The sequence below is a fragment of the Mirounga angustirostris genome, unplaced genomic scaffold, assembly GCF_029215605.1.
Source record: "Mirounga angustirostris isolate CCGP_5_RB_7025 unplaced genomic scaffold, mMirAng1.0.hap1 SCAF_2, whole genome shotgun sequence".
Taxonomy (NCBI): Eukaryota; Metazoa; Chordata; class Mammalia; order Carnivora; family Phocidae; genus Mirounga; species Mirounga angustirostris.
In genome coordinates, this window is record NW_026991710.1 from 80591619 (window position 1) to 80606848 (window position 15230).

General features: G+C 35.8%; 1 protein-coding gene across 1 annotated transcript in view; it reads left to right on the top strand.

Moving 5' to 3' along the window:
- METAP1 (methionyl aminopeptidase 1) overlaps positions 1-15230 on the top strand; it is a 68110-nt gene that overhangs the window by 33915 nt on the left and 18965 nt on the right. The window contains exons 2-6 of the mRNA XM_045880709.3: positions 2300-2351; positions 8234-8346; positions 9491-9551; positions 13651-13742; positions 14984-15067. Of these exons, the coding sequence (XP_045736665.1) occupies positions 2300-2351; positions 8234-8346; positions 9491-9551; positions 13651-13742; positions 14984-15067 (402 nt within the window). The remainder of the gene's footprint in view (positions 1-2299; positions 2352-8233; positions 8347-9490; positions 9552-13650; positions 13743-14983; positions 15068-15230) is intronic.

Below are 15230 nucleotides of genomic sequence, written 5' to 3' on the forward strand. Positions count from 1 at the left end.
GGTAGAGCTTCATTGCACACATGTTTCCTAGTTCTGAGTTTGGTGCTAAATTGATGCTTTGAATTGAGTACAAACTCTCCACACACACCTACACCTCCCCATCCACACACTAAAGCAGTGAGAAAACATGACCTTCGTCAGGTAATCCTGGATTTGAGTTCTCTTTCTGCCAGGTGTGATTCTGTTATGTGACAGACAAACTATTTAGGTCTCTGTGCTTCAGTTTTGTCATGTGTAAAATGGGGATAATGCATCTGCCTTGCAGGGTTTTTGTGAGGATGAAATGAGATACAGATGTATAGTGCACATATTCAGTACATGGTAACTTATAGTTATTTATTATGGTTGTCTTCAAATTATAGTTTAACACTGACTTTACCCTTCTTTTCTTAGGCTGAATAGGTATAGTACTGAAGAAATCACTTATTCCCGTTTCAGTTCTTGGGACTTTTCAATTAATTACAATACCTCTTATGGCAGAATCATAGATAAATATTTGTGGTTGTGTGTGTGTGTTTTTTTTTTTTTTTAAAACCAGTTTTCTATAACTCCAGGGTGGAGAAGAACTGATCTTTTTGAGTGGTTTTTGCAATTTGACAGCAGATAGGAATAACGATTTTCCCTCCTGTATTAGTTTTCTATAGCTGCCATACCAAATTACCACAAACTTGGTAGCCTAAGAAAACACAAAGTTATTTTCTCACAGTTCACTAGGTCAGAAGTCTGACATATAGGTCTCAGGGCTGAAGTCAGGTGTTGGCACGTTGGCATCCTTTCTGGAGGTTTTGGGAACTATTACTTGCCCATTGTAGTTTCTAGAGACTAGTGACTTGGCTCACGGCCCCTTCCTCCATTTTCAGTCCCAGTAATGTAACTTCTCTTCTATCCTGCCTCCATCATTCTGTCTTTCTCTGATGACTCCTGCCTCTCTCTTCCACTTTTTAAGGATCCTGTGATTATATCGGGCCCAACTGGATGAAACCGATAATCTCCCCATCTTAAGGTCAGCTGATTAGTAACTTTAATTCCCCTTTACCTTAGTTGTGACCCAGCACATTCACAGGTTCCGAGGATTAGGACTTGGCCATCCCTGGGGGTGCCATTATTCTCCCAACCACATCACCCGTCCTCCCCAAAAGACTGAGCTGAGTTTTAGCTTCACAATTGAAAAAATGTTGAACGTTGTGGATACCTTTTTATATACTTGAAGTCTTGAGGTTTAACATTGCAGTAGGAGGTGATGGGTATGCCCTGGGTTTTCTTAACCTAACTGTTGGCAGGGGGAAGTCGTGAAGATTCTGGCCCCGGAGGAGGGGAAACTAAGCCCTCAGAGCCCTTGGACAAACCTTGGGGGAGAGTAGCTTTACCATCACTGGTGTAATGTGGTTTGATGACTCCATAGTCCTAGGGGTGCTTTCTATTTTTTTCTTAGCTTTTTTTCTTATCCATTACTTACTCTTTTATATTTGCAAAGTCAAAACATTTGTAGGAGTTTGTGAATTTTATTAGTATTGATAATGATTTGTTTGAATAATTTTAAGTTCTTTGAAGGAAATACCATAAAAATGAAAGCATAAATAAGATCTATGTCTGGTTGAATTCATTTTTCCAATTTATTACTTGAGTTCATTATTTGAATTCAGTTTATTACTTGAGTTCATTTTCCCAATACAGTACTTCCTACTGGCATCTGAAATATGTCACGTGAACTTTTTTTCCTAAGTGAAAAGTTGAGTCTTTCTGGTCATTGATCCATTTTGATCAATCAGCAAGTACTCACTGAAACGCCACTGTGTGCTGGCTTTTGTGGTTGGCTGTGGGGATGTGGGGGTGAACTTGACAGTCCTGCCCTCACGGAGCTTACCGTGTAGGGCTGTCAGCGTGGAGGAAACAAAGAGGGGATAACTAACCAGGAATCAAGCTACTGTAAATAATGGAAAAATCTGCAAAATTTTCCTTGTTTTTTTTCCCCCTAGTGTATGATTGATTAATTGGGTCATGGTTCTTTTCAAATACTTCAAAATAATTTGGTGACATAAAATTGAAATATGACAACTATTTATAATATAGGCTAATGTTTCTTACTTATTTGAAGTACTCTCAAGTTTAGGTTGCTTTCTGAAGTGAATTTGTAAGTAGGTGTCATCATTTCTTAAGCCTTCCCAAATACTGAATGTAGTGAAGTCACAGATTTTGACTTGTGCAAAGTTTCCAGTGTCTTATTTCTTACATACAGTATTCTTTAAAATGTCTCTGATGAAGGAAGGCCTGACACTAATTTTCATGTTTGCTCTTTTAGGAATGTTTTAAAGGAAGTTGGGCAACTCACAAGTTACTGCATAAGAAAGCAAGTAAGTAAAATCACATATCTGTGTACCATTTGTCTTAGAAATGGCTTTTATGCAGAAGACCAGAAGTCCTCCAGTTCTGAAAATGTGTATTTGAATTTCTGAAAGTGTAATCCCAAGAGCTAGAATTAGCACGTTTTAAAATTTTTTACTCTTTGTGGTTTGTAATCATGGAAGTAAAACGTGGCTGAGCAGTTTCTTTGTTAATCTTGTATGTGACATAAAAACATGAGATGATTGTTGGCATAGATGGATTTTTCTTGAGGAGTACCTGAGAATGTCCTAATTTTCTGGCACCCACTTTTCTTTGCTAGAAGTGTTTTCGTGTTGTAGGCAGGGGCACATGAGCTGTGTGGCTTCCTCTCTTGTTTTTGTTTCGTTTTCAAAATTTTATTACTTTGTTTTTTTGGTGTTTTAATATTACTATTATTATTTTTATTTTATTTTATTTTATTTTATTTTATTTTATTTTATTTTGTTATGTTATGTTATGTTATGTTACGTTAATCACCATACATTACATCATTAGTTTTTGATGTAGTGTTCCATGATTCATTGTTTGCGGTGTTTTAATATTATTATTTGCAGCTGAATGTTTTAAAGTTACTTTCTGAGACACCACAAAGTGAAACTCTTAGCTATTGCTGTCAGCCACATGGATCTATCACCAATTCACATGACTTTTCCTGCTTTGGCCACTCACTCATCCTGTAAATTCATTTCATTAGTGGGCTGCCTTAAGGGCTTAAGACAATTCGTTGCAGTTACCTGAAAACTGACAAGGGCTTTCTGGTCTTAAAACATGGCCATTCTGATGGATGAAGGCTTGGCAGACAGCTCATGGTTCTTGGTAAAAAGTTTCTGTTTCAACCTACTGATCTTTGTTTTTTTATTCATCTAATTGTATAGTTTTTAGGAATTTGCTGGTTTAATAAACATAGATAGATTATTTCATATATATTTGTCTTAAAATCTCATTGAGGTCAGTTTAACCACCATTTGAAGGAAAGGGAAATAATGTAAAAAGACAATTTCTGTGGTTCTATAAAGTGAACTCTACGTAGAATGGAAATGCTAGGTTATTGTGGGAGGAAATGTGGTTAGAGATGAGGAAGAAGGATCTCAAATAAATAAGAGTTAAACAAAGCATAAATAACAGGATTTGTTACTTCAGATCAAAGTATAGAGGTTGGCTTAAATAAAGCTATTTAACTTTATTCAGTCATACATTAAGTACTGTATTTCTAAGGTGTTAGATATTTTTAGAGCTCTTTGAGCCAGTTATTAACATTTTATATCCAGGAAGTTAAAGCATAGGGAAGTGAAGGGTTGAGATGAAATAGTATGTTAGTAAAACAGCTTAGAATGGTTCTCTACCCCTGGCGTTTGCTAACTCATTGAAGTGTGCGTGTTTTGTTTTGTTTTGTTTTTTATAAGATTTTATTTATTTGAGAGAGAACGAGAATGAGTGGGGGGAAGGGGCAGAGGGAGAGGGAGAAGCAGGCTCTCCACTGAGCAGGAAGCCCGACGTGGGGCTGGATCCTAGGACGCTAGGATCATGACTTGAGCCGGAGGCAGATGCTTAACTGACTGAGCCACCCAGGCGCCCCAAGTATGCGTGTTTCTTTAATACTGGATTCCTATGGGAAATTAAGGGCCATTATGACCTACACTCCAAGAGAATTAAACAAGCTGACGTCCCCTAAGTAAAAAGATCATAATTATTACTGCCTTAGACTGAAACTATTTGCATTTTACTCATTGCTCTTAGTGTTTACTATGGTGCCATCTTTTAGATGGTGCCCTCTTGGATCTTTGGGGATGGTTCTCTTAGTGGGTGAGAGCATTGTTCTTGGTCCCTTTGGGCTGTTTTGGATAGAGACAGCCCTCAGCTGGCCAGCCCTGTATCTTTCAGATCCTATTAAATTGACCCTGACTACACCCATTGGGGAGGACCGTCCTAGAGGAGGGAATGGTGTTGGGAAGGTTGGTATCCAGGGGAAAAAATGTTGGGCTGGCAAGGAACCAGGGCATATTAGAAGATCGCATTTTATTCCAAGAAGCAATAGTGAGATAACATACAGTATGCAGTTCATTTCATGAAGATGACATACCCCGCCTTTTTCTTTTTCTTTTTTTTTTTTAAGACCTTATTTATTTATTTGAGAGAGACAGATACAGCAAGAGAGAGTAGGAACGGGGAGGAGAGGGAGAAGCAGGCTCCCCACTGAGCTGGGAGCCTGACGCAGGGCTTGATCCCAGGACCCTGGGATCATGACCTGAGCAGAAGGCAGACGCTTAACCGACTGAGCCACCCAGGCACCCTGTTTTTCTTTCTTTCTTCCTTTCTTTCTTTCTTTCTTTCTTTCTTTCTTTCTTTCTTTCTTTTTCTTTCTTTCTCTCTTTCTCTCTTTCTCTCTTTCTCTCTTTCTCTCTTTCTCTCTCTCTCTCTCCCTTTCTCCCTTTCTCCCTTTCTTTCTCTTCTCCCTTTCTCCCTTTCTCCTTCTCCCTTTCTCCCTTTCTCCCTTTCTTTCTCCCTTTCTCCCTTTCTCTCTTTCTCTCTCTCTTTCTTTCTTTCTTTCTTTCTCTTTTCTTTCTACTGTAATGTGTACTGATCTCTAATTAAGGAGCCTGATTTATATTTATATTGGTACAGGATTGGTCTGTCATTTGCTTTTAATATTTTTGCCTAGTTTTGGCATGAGAGTGATCCTGGACTCATGAAATGGGAGATGTTCCCTCCTCTTTTCTTTTCTAGAAGAGATTGTGTAGAATTGGTATTATTTCTTCTGTAAATATTTGGTATAATTTACCAGTGAAGCCATCTGGACCTAGAGTTGTTTTGATTGCAGAAGCTAATCAGGCCTTAGGAAAATTTCAAGTGTGAGTTAAAGAAATGACTCAAGGGCAGAATTTACTTTTCATGTGTCCTAGTGAAGAAGACCGGTTAGATTGCAAAGCCCTTAGACGCACATCGTGTTGACGCTCGCTCGGTGCATATTTCCAACATGTATCTCCTGTCAGAATGCACACAATAGCATTGGCTTTTAGTCTGATCTGTAAAAGTTGTCAGTAATAATATAGTATGTTTTAGATTGTCACTTTTTTTAGTTTACCACTGATAAAATCTGTGTTTCTCTTTGTCACCTTTGCCTATAGTTAAAAGGTAGGAGGAGCACTTTATAAGTATTTTTTGAATAGCCAAAAGTATGATATGAAAACTCTATTTAAAAAAAACAACAACAAAACTTTAAATAATCCTTTTTATTCTACTTCTCTACCCCTCCAAACCTAGTATGCTTGATTTTTGGATAGCAGAGAGGTGTTAGGTAATCATTCAGAACTGGTTCCACGAAGCTTTGTGAGCATGGGTTACATTAAGCCTCACCTCCAAAATGCTGAAATTATAGGTTTGTTATGAGGATTAAATAAATCCACATAGAGTGCTTAGCATATGTGCAATGCCTAGTAAGTGCTCAACAATTGTTTAATAATCATCTCTGGAAGAACTGAGTCAGGATTGTGAGCAGAAAATCCTGTCCCAGGCAAAGCTTAGACGTGTGCAGTTCTTCTGTGTCAGCTGACTAGGAGGAGGCAGCCTGCACAGGACTTTTTTCAGAATGAGGCCTGGGTGTGCTGTGCTTTGGGTCACACCTTGCGCGTACCAGATACTCTTTGCCACTACCTGCAGCGTACCTGGCTGGGCCTTTAGCATTGTCAGGTTTGAAGACAACTACAGATATTTATTTACACTGTCCTGTGCTCTCAGTCTTTTGACAAAGACCAATTAGTGAATAATTTTGTTCTAATCCCCAGTACAGTTCATGCTTACTAGTAGGTATCTGTTAATGTGTCTAGCATTTGTGGGTTAGATCAAATTGATCCTGATATGTAAACTAACTTACTTTTGAAGTGTAAATTTCCCTAAGTAAATTATACCTAGAGATTAGAAATTGCCATAATTCAGTCTTAACTGGTTTAGGTAGCTTTGAGTTATTTGTTGGAGGTTTGCTTTTAATTCTCTTTTGAAAATAGATTGTGGAAAGGCCCGAACGCAGATCAGCAGGAAGCTTTGAAAGATTGTACATCTTTCCTTCTCCCTCCACACTCCCCGGGAGTGTGTCAGACCAAAAAGCCTACATCTTGATTGCTGTTGTGTCCTAGGTTTCAGGTGAAAATTATTCTGGAAGTTCATATTTCAGACAAAGCACTGATGTACTTGATAGCCGAAGTAGGCGTCCATTGGCCTGCATTTTGAACTGTTTCCTGTAATGTTTGACCCTGGGGGTAATGAATGGAGTCCAGTTTTGTCCTGGGATGCGGAACAGTTTTCCTATTGACATTCATGTTCACGGTGGCTTTCTTGGAACTCCAGAGGGGAGAAAGATCTAAAATTCAGGAGCATGATAGAGCGTTTCTTTTCCTTTGCTATTCTTATTCTTATTTTCTAGTCTTACTCTTTTCTCTTCCTTTACTTTGTATGTAATATTATAATTGCATTCTCTTCCAAAGCAATGTGACTGGACTGGCTGTATTTTTGCAGTCTTGTCAGTTGTGTTTCAACCACCTTTCAATCCCAGGTTGGCGAAGGGCTCTGTGGAAAGGGTACTGTACTGGGAACCAGCGTTCCTACTTGTCTCTGCTCTTGTGAGCCATACTGCCTCAGCTTCCTCCTCTGTAAAATGAGGAGTCAGTAGTGTAGATTGTCTTTTTGTTTTTGTTAACTTTAGTCACCATGCTGCACTTGACATGCCTAGGACTTACTGATCTTATAACTGGAAGTTTATACTTCACTCATTTCACCATTCCTCTCCAGCTTAACATTATGTGAGGCTTTCTGTTCCCCCGCATTTTGGATGTTTAGATTGTTTAAAGGGGGGGAATTTTATTTCCCTTGCAGACCTCAGAAATTTTTATTTGAAGTCTGACTTTTATTTTTTTGTTTTTTAATTTTTTTTTAAGCCTGACTTTTAAAAGCTATGATAGCTTACCAGTAAACAGGAGAAGATCAGTGTGCATTGGGAGGTGTACAGGTTGATTTGGTGTAGGAGGGATTTGAATTCCTGCTGTGTAAAAGTCTTAGGTTACTTTTATTTTACTTGGTGGATAAGAGATGCAGTCAGGGGGCTGACATCAGACACCATTGAGGGTCTATCCCTGTGCAAAGAATTCTTAGATGCATTAACATTATGTATTAATAACTAACCTGGTAAGAGTGAGTGTGTGTGTGATTCTTAATTTTTCTACTGAGTTTTCGGTAATTTTCTATTGATTGTTCCCTCCTCTTACCTTTGACTTTCCTACTTCCTTTTGTTACTCCCTTTCTGAAAATAGGCATAGGATGACTATAAAATTTTCAGAGCATTCTGAAGTACTTGTCTGAAAGCTGTTTGCCAGCTAAGTGGGAAATTTTTGTTTTTTACTTTACATTTGCTGTGGAATTATTTAGAATCCGTTCTTTCAGTAAGAGCACAGAATCCATTTATAACATCTGCTCTCAGTTGGGAAGTTTTGCCTAGGCTTAGATTTTATATTTCAAAAAATGGGCTTCCTATAAATTGACATTGTAGAGAGAATACATTTAGCATTTTCTTGGAAAAGGAGTTCTGTGAGCTATTCCTATTTGATATTGTGTAAAATCTTAGAATATGTTTAGCGTGGGTCTTTTCTCCCAAGACACTTAAATCTTTGAGGAATCATAGGGTGGTGAACATAGCAAGAAAGTAGAAGCTTTGGTGATTTAGGTTAGGGTGGAAGTTTGCTAGATTTTTATGCCTGGGCTCTGTGGCTTGGTTTCCAAACAAGTGATAAAGTATTCTGGTGCTCAGTAGCTTGACAACTGAAGTATTTCTTTCTCTTTTTTTTCTTGTCTGCCCACCTCCTAGAAGATGAAAAGGCCAAGCGAGAAGTGTCTTCCTGGACTGTAGAAGGTGATATTAACACTGATCCGTGGGCAGGCTATCGATATACTGGTAAACTCAGACCACATTATCCACTGGTGAGTAAATAAGGTAATACAAATTTTACATTCTTTTTTTTTTTTTTTTTTTTAAGATTTTATTTATTAGAGAGGGGCAAAGGATAAGCCAGGGGAGGGGCAGGAGGAGAGGGAGAAGCAGACTCCCCACTGAGCGGGGAGCCCACTGTCGCTGTCGCTGTCGCTGTCTGGCTCCATCCCAGGACCCTGAGATCATGAACCGAGCCAAAGTCAGACACTTAACTGACTGAGCCACCCAGTCGCCCACAAAATTTTACATTCTTTCAAACCAATTTTCAGAATTTTCAGTTTCCTAAAAATGATATATAATCAGGATTAAATTTGCATTCTAGCTCTTTAGCTTTTATGATATATTACTTGGAATTTAGGATAATTGAGAATCATGGGCAAAGCAGAAAGAATTTTAGGTGAAAGTATTAAAAATGCCCTAATCTTAAAGAAGAATGAGATAGAATAGGTATTTTCTGGCCAGCACAGTGATAGTGTATATTACTTTTTCCTAGTTTTTTTAAGCAGGATATATTTCCACCTTAATTTAGATACGGCTTTTCTGCCACACCCAGCCCTTCCTATGTTCTTGGCAGGTGGACCTCAGGAATCTTAACACAGGAATTGACTTAAGCTGACATCTGTTTGCTATCCTTAAATATTTAAAAACTCTTTACTGATGGTTTTCTTTTTATCAAAGGAGTATATCTTTAAATTTTAAAATTTGGAAAAATATAAAAAACATGAAAAAGTCTCTTTAATTCTACCTCCAGAGATAATGACCAGGAGCATATTAATGTATATTTACTTCGAGACATTATTTTATTACTGTTTTTGATTTGCTGGTTTGTTTGGAGCAACATGGGCACCTTGCTGTCTGTGTCATCTTAAATCCTAACTTGTCCGCTCTCCTTCTTTCGAAAGTATCCTCAGAAAGGGAGTGGCATTAGCCACTAGGAAAGGAAAGCTTAGTCTTCATGAAAGAGATACGATATTTAAGATGTCATTTAAAACTTGTTTTCCATTTATATGGTATGAATGAACTTTTATCTTTAGTGTTTTTCCCCTACATTTTTTTTCTTTGTTAGTAAATTTTAATAATGAAAGTTACTTTCAGATTTGAATTGGTTTTAACTAACCTCTTTGATGTTTTTAGATGCCAACAAGGCCAGTGCCAAGTTATATTCAAAGACCAGATTATGCTGATCACCCTTTAGGTAAATTCTGTGCTGATTCTCCATTTTTCAATTTGTGTGCTTGGTGACTACTGCAAAGGAAAGGAGGTTTTTTTTTTTTTTTGTAGAAAATTTTCAGTGCTGGATTTCCAATAAATGTAAACATCTTTTTCCGAGACACAGTAGAACATTTGTAAGAATCAAAAATTCTTTCCTCCCTTTAGAAATCTACCCAATTATGAAAACGTTGTTTATGTAGCTGCTAACGGCCACATTTAACATAATGTATTTTGTGTTGTTCTGTCAAATTCTAGATTAAAAATTGTTTTGATTTTAACATGTCCTCCTACCTTAATTATGTAGTATCTATTTAGATGAAAAAAACAGCGTGGGGAGGCCTTGATTGAACGCCTAACTAAAGACTCTGGGCTGTAGCAGTAATAGAAATAATAGGATGATTATGATTCTATAACTGGTACTTATTTTTTCATGACTATGTGTCAGGCAATGTGCTAAGTTCTTTACATGCGTTCCTTTCTCCATTTAATATTTTGATCACCCCTGAGTTGGGTTCCGTGGTCTTCTCCATTTTATAGATACTGATAGTGAGACCCTCAGAGAAGATAGGTAATTTGCAGCACAGGTTAGTGGAGCAGTCTGATCTTAGGGCCTGCATACATAGCTTCAGTTGGACTATGTGAGATTACTGATTTTGCATGTCTAAAATGTTGAGTATCAGCGTTTTTCTGTGGTTTAATCTACTAAGCTGAGGTACCTTTGGTTTGTTCTCTAAGAGGTGGGGAGGTGTATTAACTTCTTATGAATATGATTTTATTTTTTTTAAAGATTTATTGATTTAGAGATACAAAGAGAGAGTGCGCATGGGCAGTGAGAGGGGCAGAGGGAGAGGGAGAGGGAGAGGAAGAGAGAATCCACAAGCAGACTCCCCGGCTGAACACAGAGCCCATCACGGGACTCAGTCTCAGGACCCTGACATTATGACCTGAGCCGAAATCAAGAGTTGGCCGCTTAATGGACTGAGCCACCCAGACACCCCATGAATATAATTTCAAAATTTGTTAAACTCTACAATTTTAGATGAATTGAAGGACAGGACAGTCTGAATGACAGAATATTGTTAAGGATGTATAATTTCATTTCTCTATACTTAATATTCTTGAGTATAGTTTTAATTTGTTTTAAAAAAATACATAGACAAGGTAAATTCTAATAGGATAAAATGTTACACAGTGAAAAGTAAGTCCTACTCCCAAGAGGTAACCACTGTTAACAGTTTCTTGGGGCACTTTCTAGAGATATTTTATGTGTGCACACACAAAAATACCCCACCCCAATTCCACACAAAAGGAACAAACTGTATATACCTTTTCACCTTGTTATATTCTCTTAATATTTCTTGGAAACATTCTATATAAACCCTCTGCTTTCTTTTTAATGACTGAGGTGTATTGCATTGTGTGGATGCATCAGTTTGTTAAACCAGGCCTCTACTAATGTATGGCTAGTTTATTTCCAGGTTTTTACTTCTTATAATTTGACTGCAGTAACTCTTCTTATATTTACTTCTTTGTGAACGTGTGAGAGTATTTCTGTAGGTTAATTGCGTAAAGTAAATAGGTAGATCAAAGGATACATGCATTTTTTATTTTGAGAGGTACTACAAATTTCTGAGATTTTGCCATTTGTTACTCTCATTAAAAACATATGGGGGTTTCTTTTCCTATATCTTCCCCCGTATAGAATATTGCCAAGTTTTATGATTTGTGCTAATTGTTACTGTAATTTATATTTTTAAATTGTAAGGTTGAGCATCTTTTTATATGTTAAAGGTCATTTTTATTTTTTTTCCCTCTTGATCTGTCTGTTCATATCCTTAGCCTCCCCCCCAGTTAGATTTGTAGTTTTTTCTATACTGAGTTATAAGCGCTCTTTCTATATTAAGAAAAATAATCCCTTGATATATGTGCTATAAATATTTTTTCCCGACTGAACATTTACATTTTTGTCTTTACAGCATTACATTTATGACAAACTTTCAACATTTTCCTGTAATAAAATTTATCAGTGTTTTCTTTTAAGGTGTCTGTGGCTTTATGACCTAGAAAGACCTTTTTGGTTCAGATATTATAAAAAATATTTTCTCGTCTTTTCTTCCACTGTTTTCATGGTTTCACTCTTTTTGTGTATGATAAGATTTTTGATGCTTTTATCATTTATTATTAGGTGTTAAATAGGGATGCAACTTAATTTTTCTCTCATAAGAATATCTGGTTATCATATCACTAGTGTTTAAACAAATCAGTTGTCTTTTAATTGATTTTAAAATGCAATCTATGTCCTTATAGTAAATTCTCACACGTCTGGGTCTGTTTTTGGTTTCTAATCTGTTTCATTAACCCATTTGTCTAATCATGTGCCATTGCCAAACTGTTTTAATTATTATTGCTATATAATGTTTTAATACTTGGTAAGCCTTGTTGCCCCACCTTTCCTCTTTTTCAGAATTTTCCTAGCATTCTTGCATGTTTGTTTTTCCATGTGAAATTTATTTTATTTTATTTTATTACTTTTTCCATGCGAAATTTAGAATCTGTCTGGTTCCCAAAAATATCCTGTTGCCATTTTTTATTGGGATAGCATTAAATTTATAGACTAATATTGGAAGAATTCACACCTTTACAATATTGAGTATTCCTACCCAAGGAGAGGGTGTTTTTCTCTTTTGTCTCCTTTTATGTCTTTTAGTGGTGTTTTCAATTTTTCTTCATTAGGTTTTCTTTTTGTTGTTAAGTTTATTCCTGGATGCTTTTTTAGTTACTCTTATGAATAGCATCTTCTATATTTTCTAGCAGTGGTTTGTATATGGGAAAGTTAATTGACTCTGATGTATTTATTGGATATTCTGCCACCTTGCTGCACTCTTATTTCTAGTCATTTATCAGGTATTCCCTTGTTCTAGGGACACATAATCATGTCTCTAAAATGATGAGGGTTTTGTTCTTTTCTTTCTAGTTTTATACATCTTATTCTTTCTCTTGTTTAATTACAGTTGTTAGTACTGTCAGAACATTGTTAAATAATACTCCTGACAAGTGGACATTCCATGATGATGGTTCTTAACTTGAGATTTGTATTTGTCATGTTAAGGTGCTAGCAGGCCATGTTATCAGAATTATCTTTGAAGATGATCATTTATCTTTCCTCTCTTAATCTGCAGCTCTGATGAATTATATTAATAGATTTGTTAATATTGAACTATTCTTGCCTTTCCAATATGAATCTCATTTAAGTCATGCTGTATTTTATGTTTTTTGGATTCTGTTTGATAATACTTTATTTGGGATTTTTATATCATTTATAAAAAAGCTTAGGTAATGGTTTATTATATTCTTTTTTGTCAAATTTTGAAATAATTATACTGACTATGACACTTTTCAAATGTATGAATAACTTGAATTAAGCTAATTTTATTAGTGAAGATTCTTAGGGCGGTATTTTTCAAACTTTTTTGACTATGACCTAGACCGAGAAATGGATTTTATAACATGATCTGTGTGTGTGTGTGTGTAAATTAACAAACATTCCACAACAGCACTTAGTCCTATTCTATATGATTTAGTCTAATATTTTCTGTTCCAGGTATTTACTTTAAAAAAATGTTAGTCACGGTCCACTAAAGGGTCACAGTTTGAAAAACACCGACTTAGGTTCTTGTTTAAAAAAATCAGTGAGTATAATGATTCATCAGTCGTTGGTGTATAATTGCTTCATTAGTTGATGATCGTTACAGCATTTTGTAAATTGTATGGTACTGTTTAAGTGTGAATCATTTACTGACCTTATTAGCATATTGCCTGTCGTGTAATAAGTACTCCATACTGACTGATTTCTAATAGATCTGGGAGTTTGTTCTTTAGAATTCTTTCTTCAGTTTGTTTAGCAAATTTCTTTTTCATATTGAAAATATTTTTTAAAAATATCTGACCTGGACCCTCCAAAATGATAAGATACTATTGTGTGAAATAATGAGGCTTGACGATTATTGTGTCATTAGGAAGACAATTAGGCTAATAAATACTACATCTTTCCATTCATTTTGGCTTTTCTTACTGATTTTCAGGAATGTCTGAATCTGAACAGGCTCTTAAAGGTACTTCTCAAATTAAATTACTCTCATCTGAAGATATAGAAGGAATGCGACTTGTATGTAGGGTAAGAGTTACTTTTTTCCCCATGGAGTAAGCTACATTTAAGTGGACATGAAGTAGTTAGACATGAGGTCAATGATTTGTTGATTTATAAAGGTAGCAAATGTTACATTATAAGACTTTGGCTAGCCATACTTACTTTTCATTAAAGTATTGTTAGCATATAATTTTATGCAACTGTTGTTTTCTACATCGAAGCTTGGATAGCCTATTTGAAAAATAGCATGGCAGGTAATCTAGTTTAGTTGGCAGTCAATTTTTTGACCCGTTGTATTTTTTTGTTGTTGTTTTAAAGAACCAGGTATATTCATGATATTTTGTCATTTTACTTTCACAAGTCATCATAACATAGGGCAAAGTTTAAGGCTTTATATATAACTTTAAGTTAAAGCCTCTGTTAAAGCCATGAAATACAGTAACCCACCCTTATCCGTGGTTTTGCTTTCCATGGTTTCACTTACCCGTGGTCAACCACGGTCTGGAAGCAGGTGATCTTTTTTCTGATGTATTGTCAGAAAGTCATTAGTAGCCTAATGCTACATCACAATGCCTGTCTCATTCACTTCATTTTATCTCATCATGGAGGCATTTTATCATCTCACATCATTCCCCAGGAGGGTGAGTACAGTATAGTAAGCTATTTTGAGAGAGAGAGAGATCACATTCATATAACTTTTATTAGAGTATATTGTTATATACTTTCTCTATATAATAATTGTTCTGTTATTGTTGTTAATCTCTCACTGTCCTTTATTTATAAATTAAATTTTATCATAGGTTTATATACATAGGAAAAACAGAGTGTATGTTGGTTTTAGTACTGTCTGGTTTCAGGCATCCAGAGGGTCTTGGAACAGATTCCCTACAGATAATGGGAGACTCCTGTAACTAAGAAGTATAAAAATGTGAGAAGACTTAACTTCCATCAACTGATTATTGTTCAGATTCCTAGGATATGCATTTTCACATAGAAATCAGTCATGCTTACTTATTAAGCTAGTTAGCCCAATTTTATTTATATATTTATACACACATCTATTTATTGATGGATATTAGAAATGCAAATAGTTTTAAAATGAAAATTCACAAATATAATAATATCATATAATATTTAGATTAAAATCTCTATAATAATTAGAGATTTGTAAAACAAATCTCTCACAAAATCTAAGATAGTACAAAGGTTATAGATTTCTGTTTCTGTTCCATTTCTTCTTGAATGTATTAAATGTTTCTCTTTTACAGCTTGCTAGAGAAGTGTTGGACATTGCTGCTGGCATGATTAAACCGGGTGTAACTACTGAAGAAATAGATCATGCTGTACACTTAGTAAGAACTTTACTTTTGAAAATGTTTTTCACATTATTAGATGTTCCAGGCTTCTAAAAATTAAGTAAACTTAAGTTCTGAATGTCTAAAATAATGTCTAAATTAGCATAGCTAATTTGAAAGCAGATTTTTACTTTATTTCAATACAGAAAATATTCAAGTC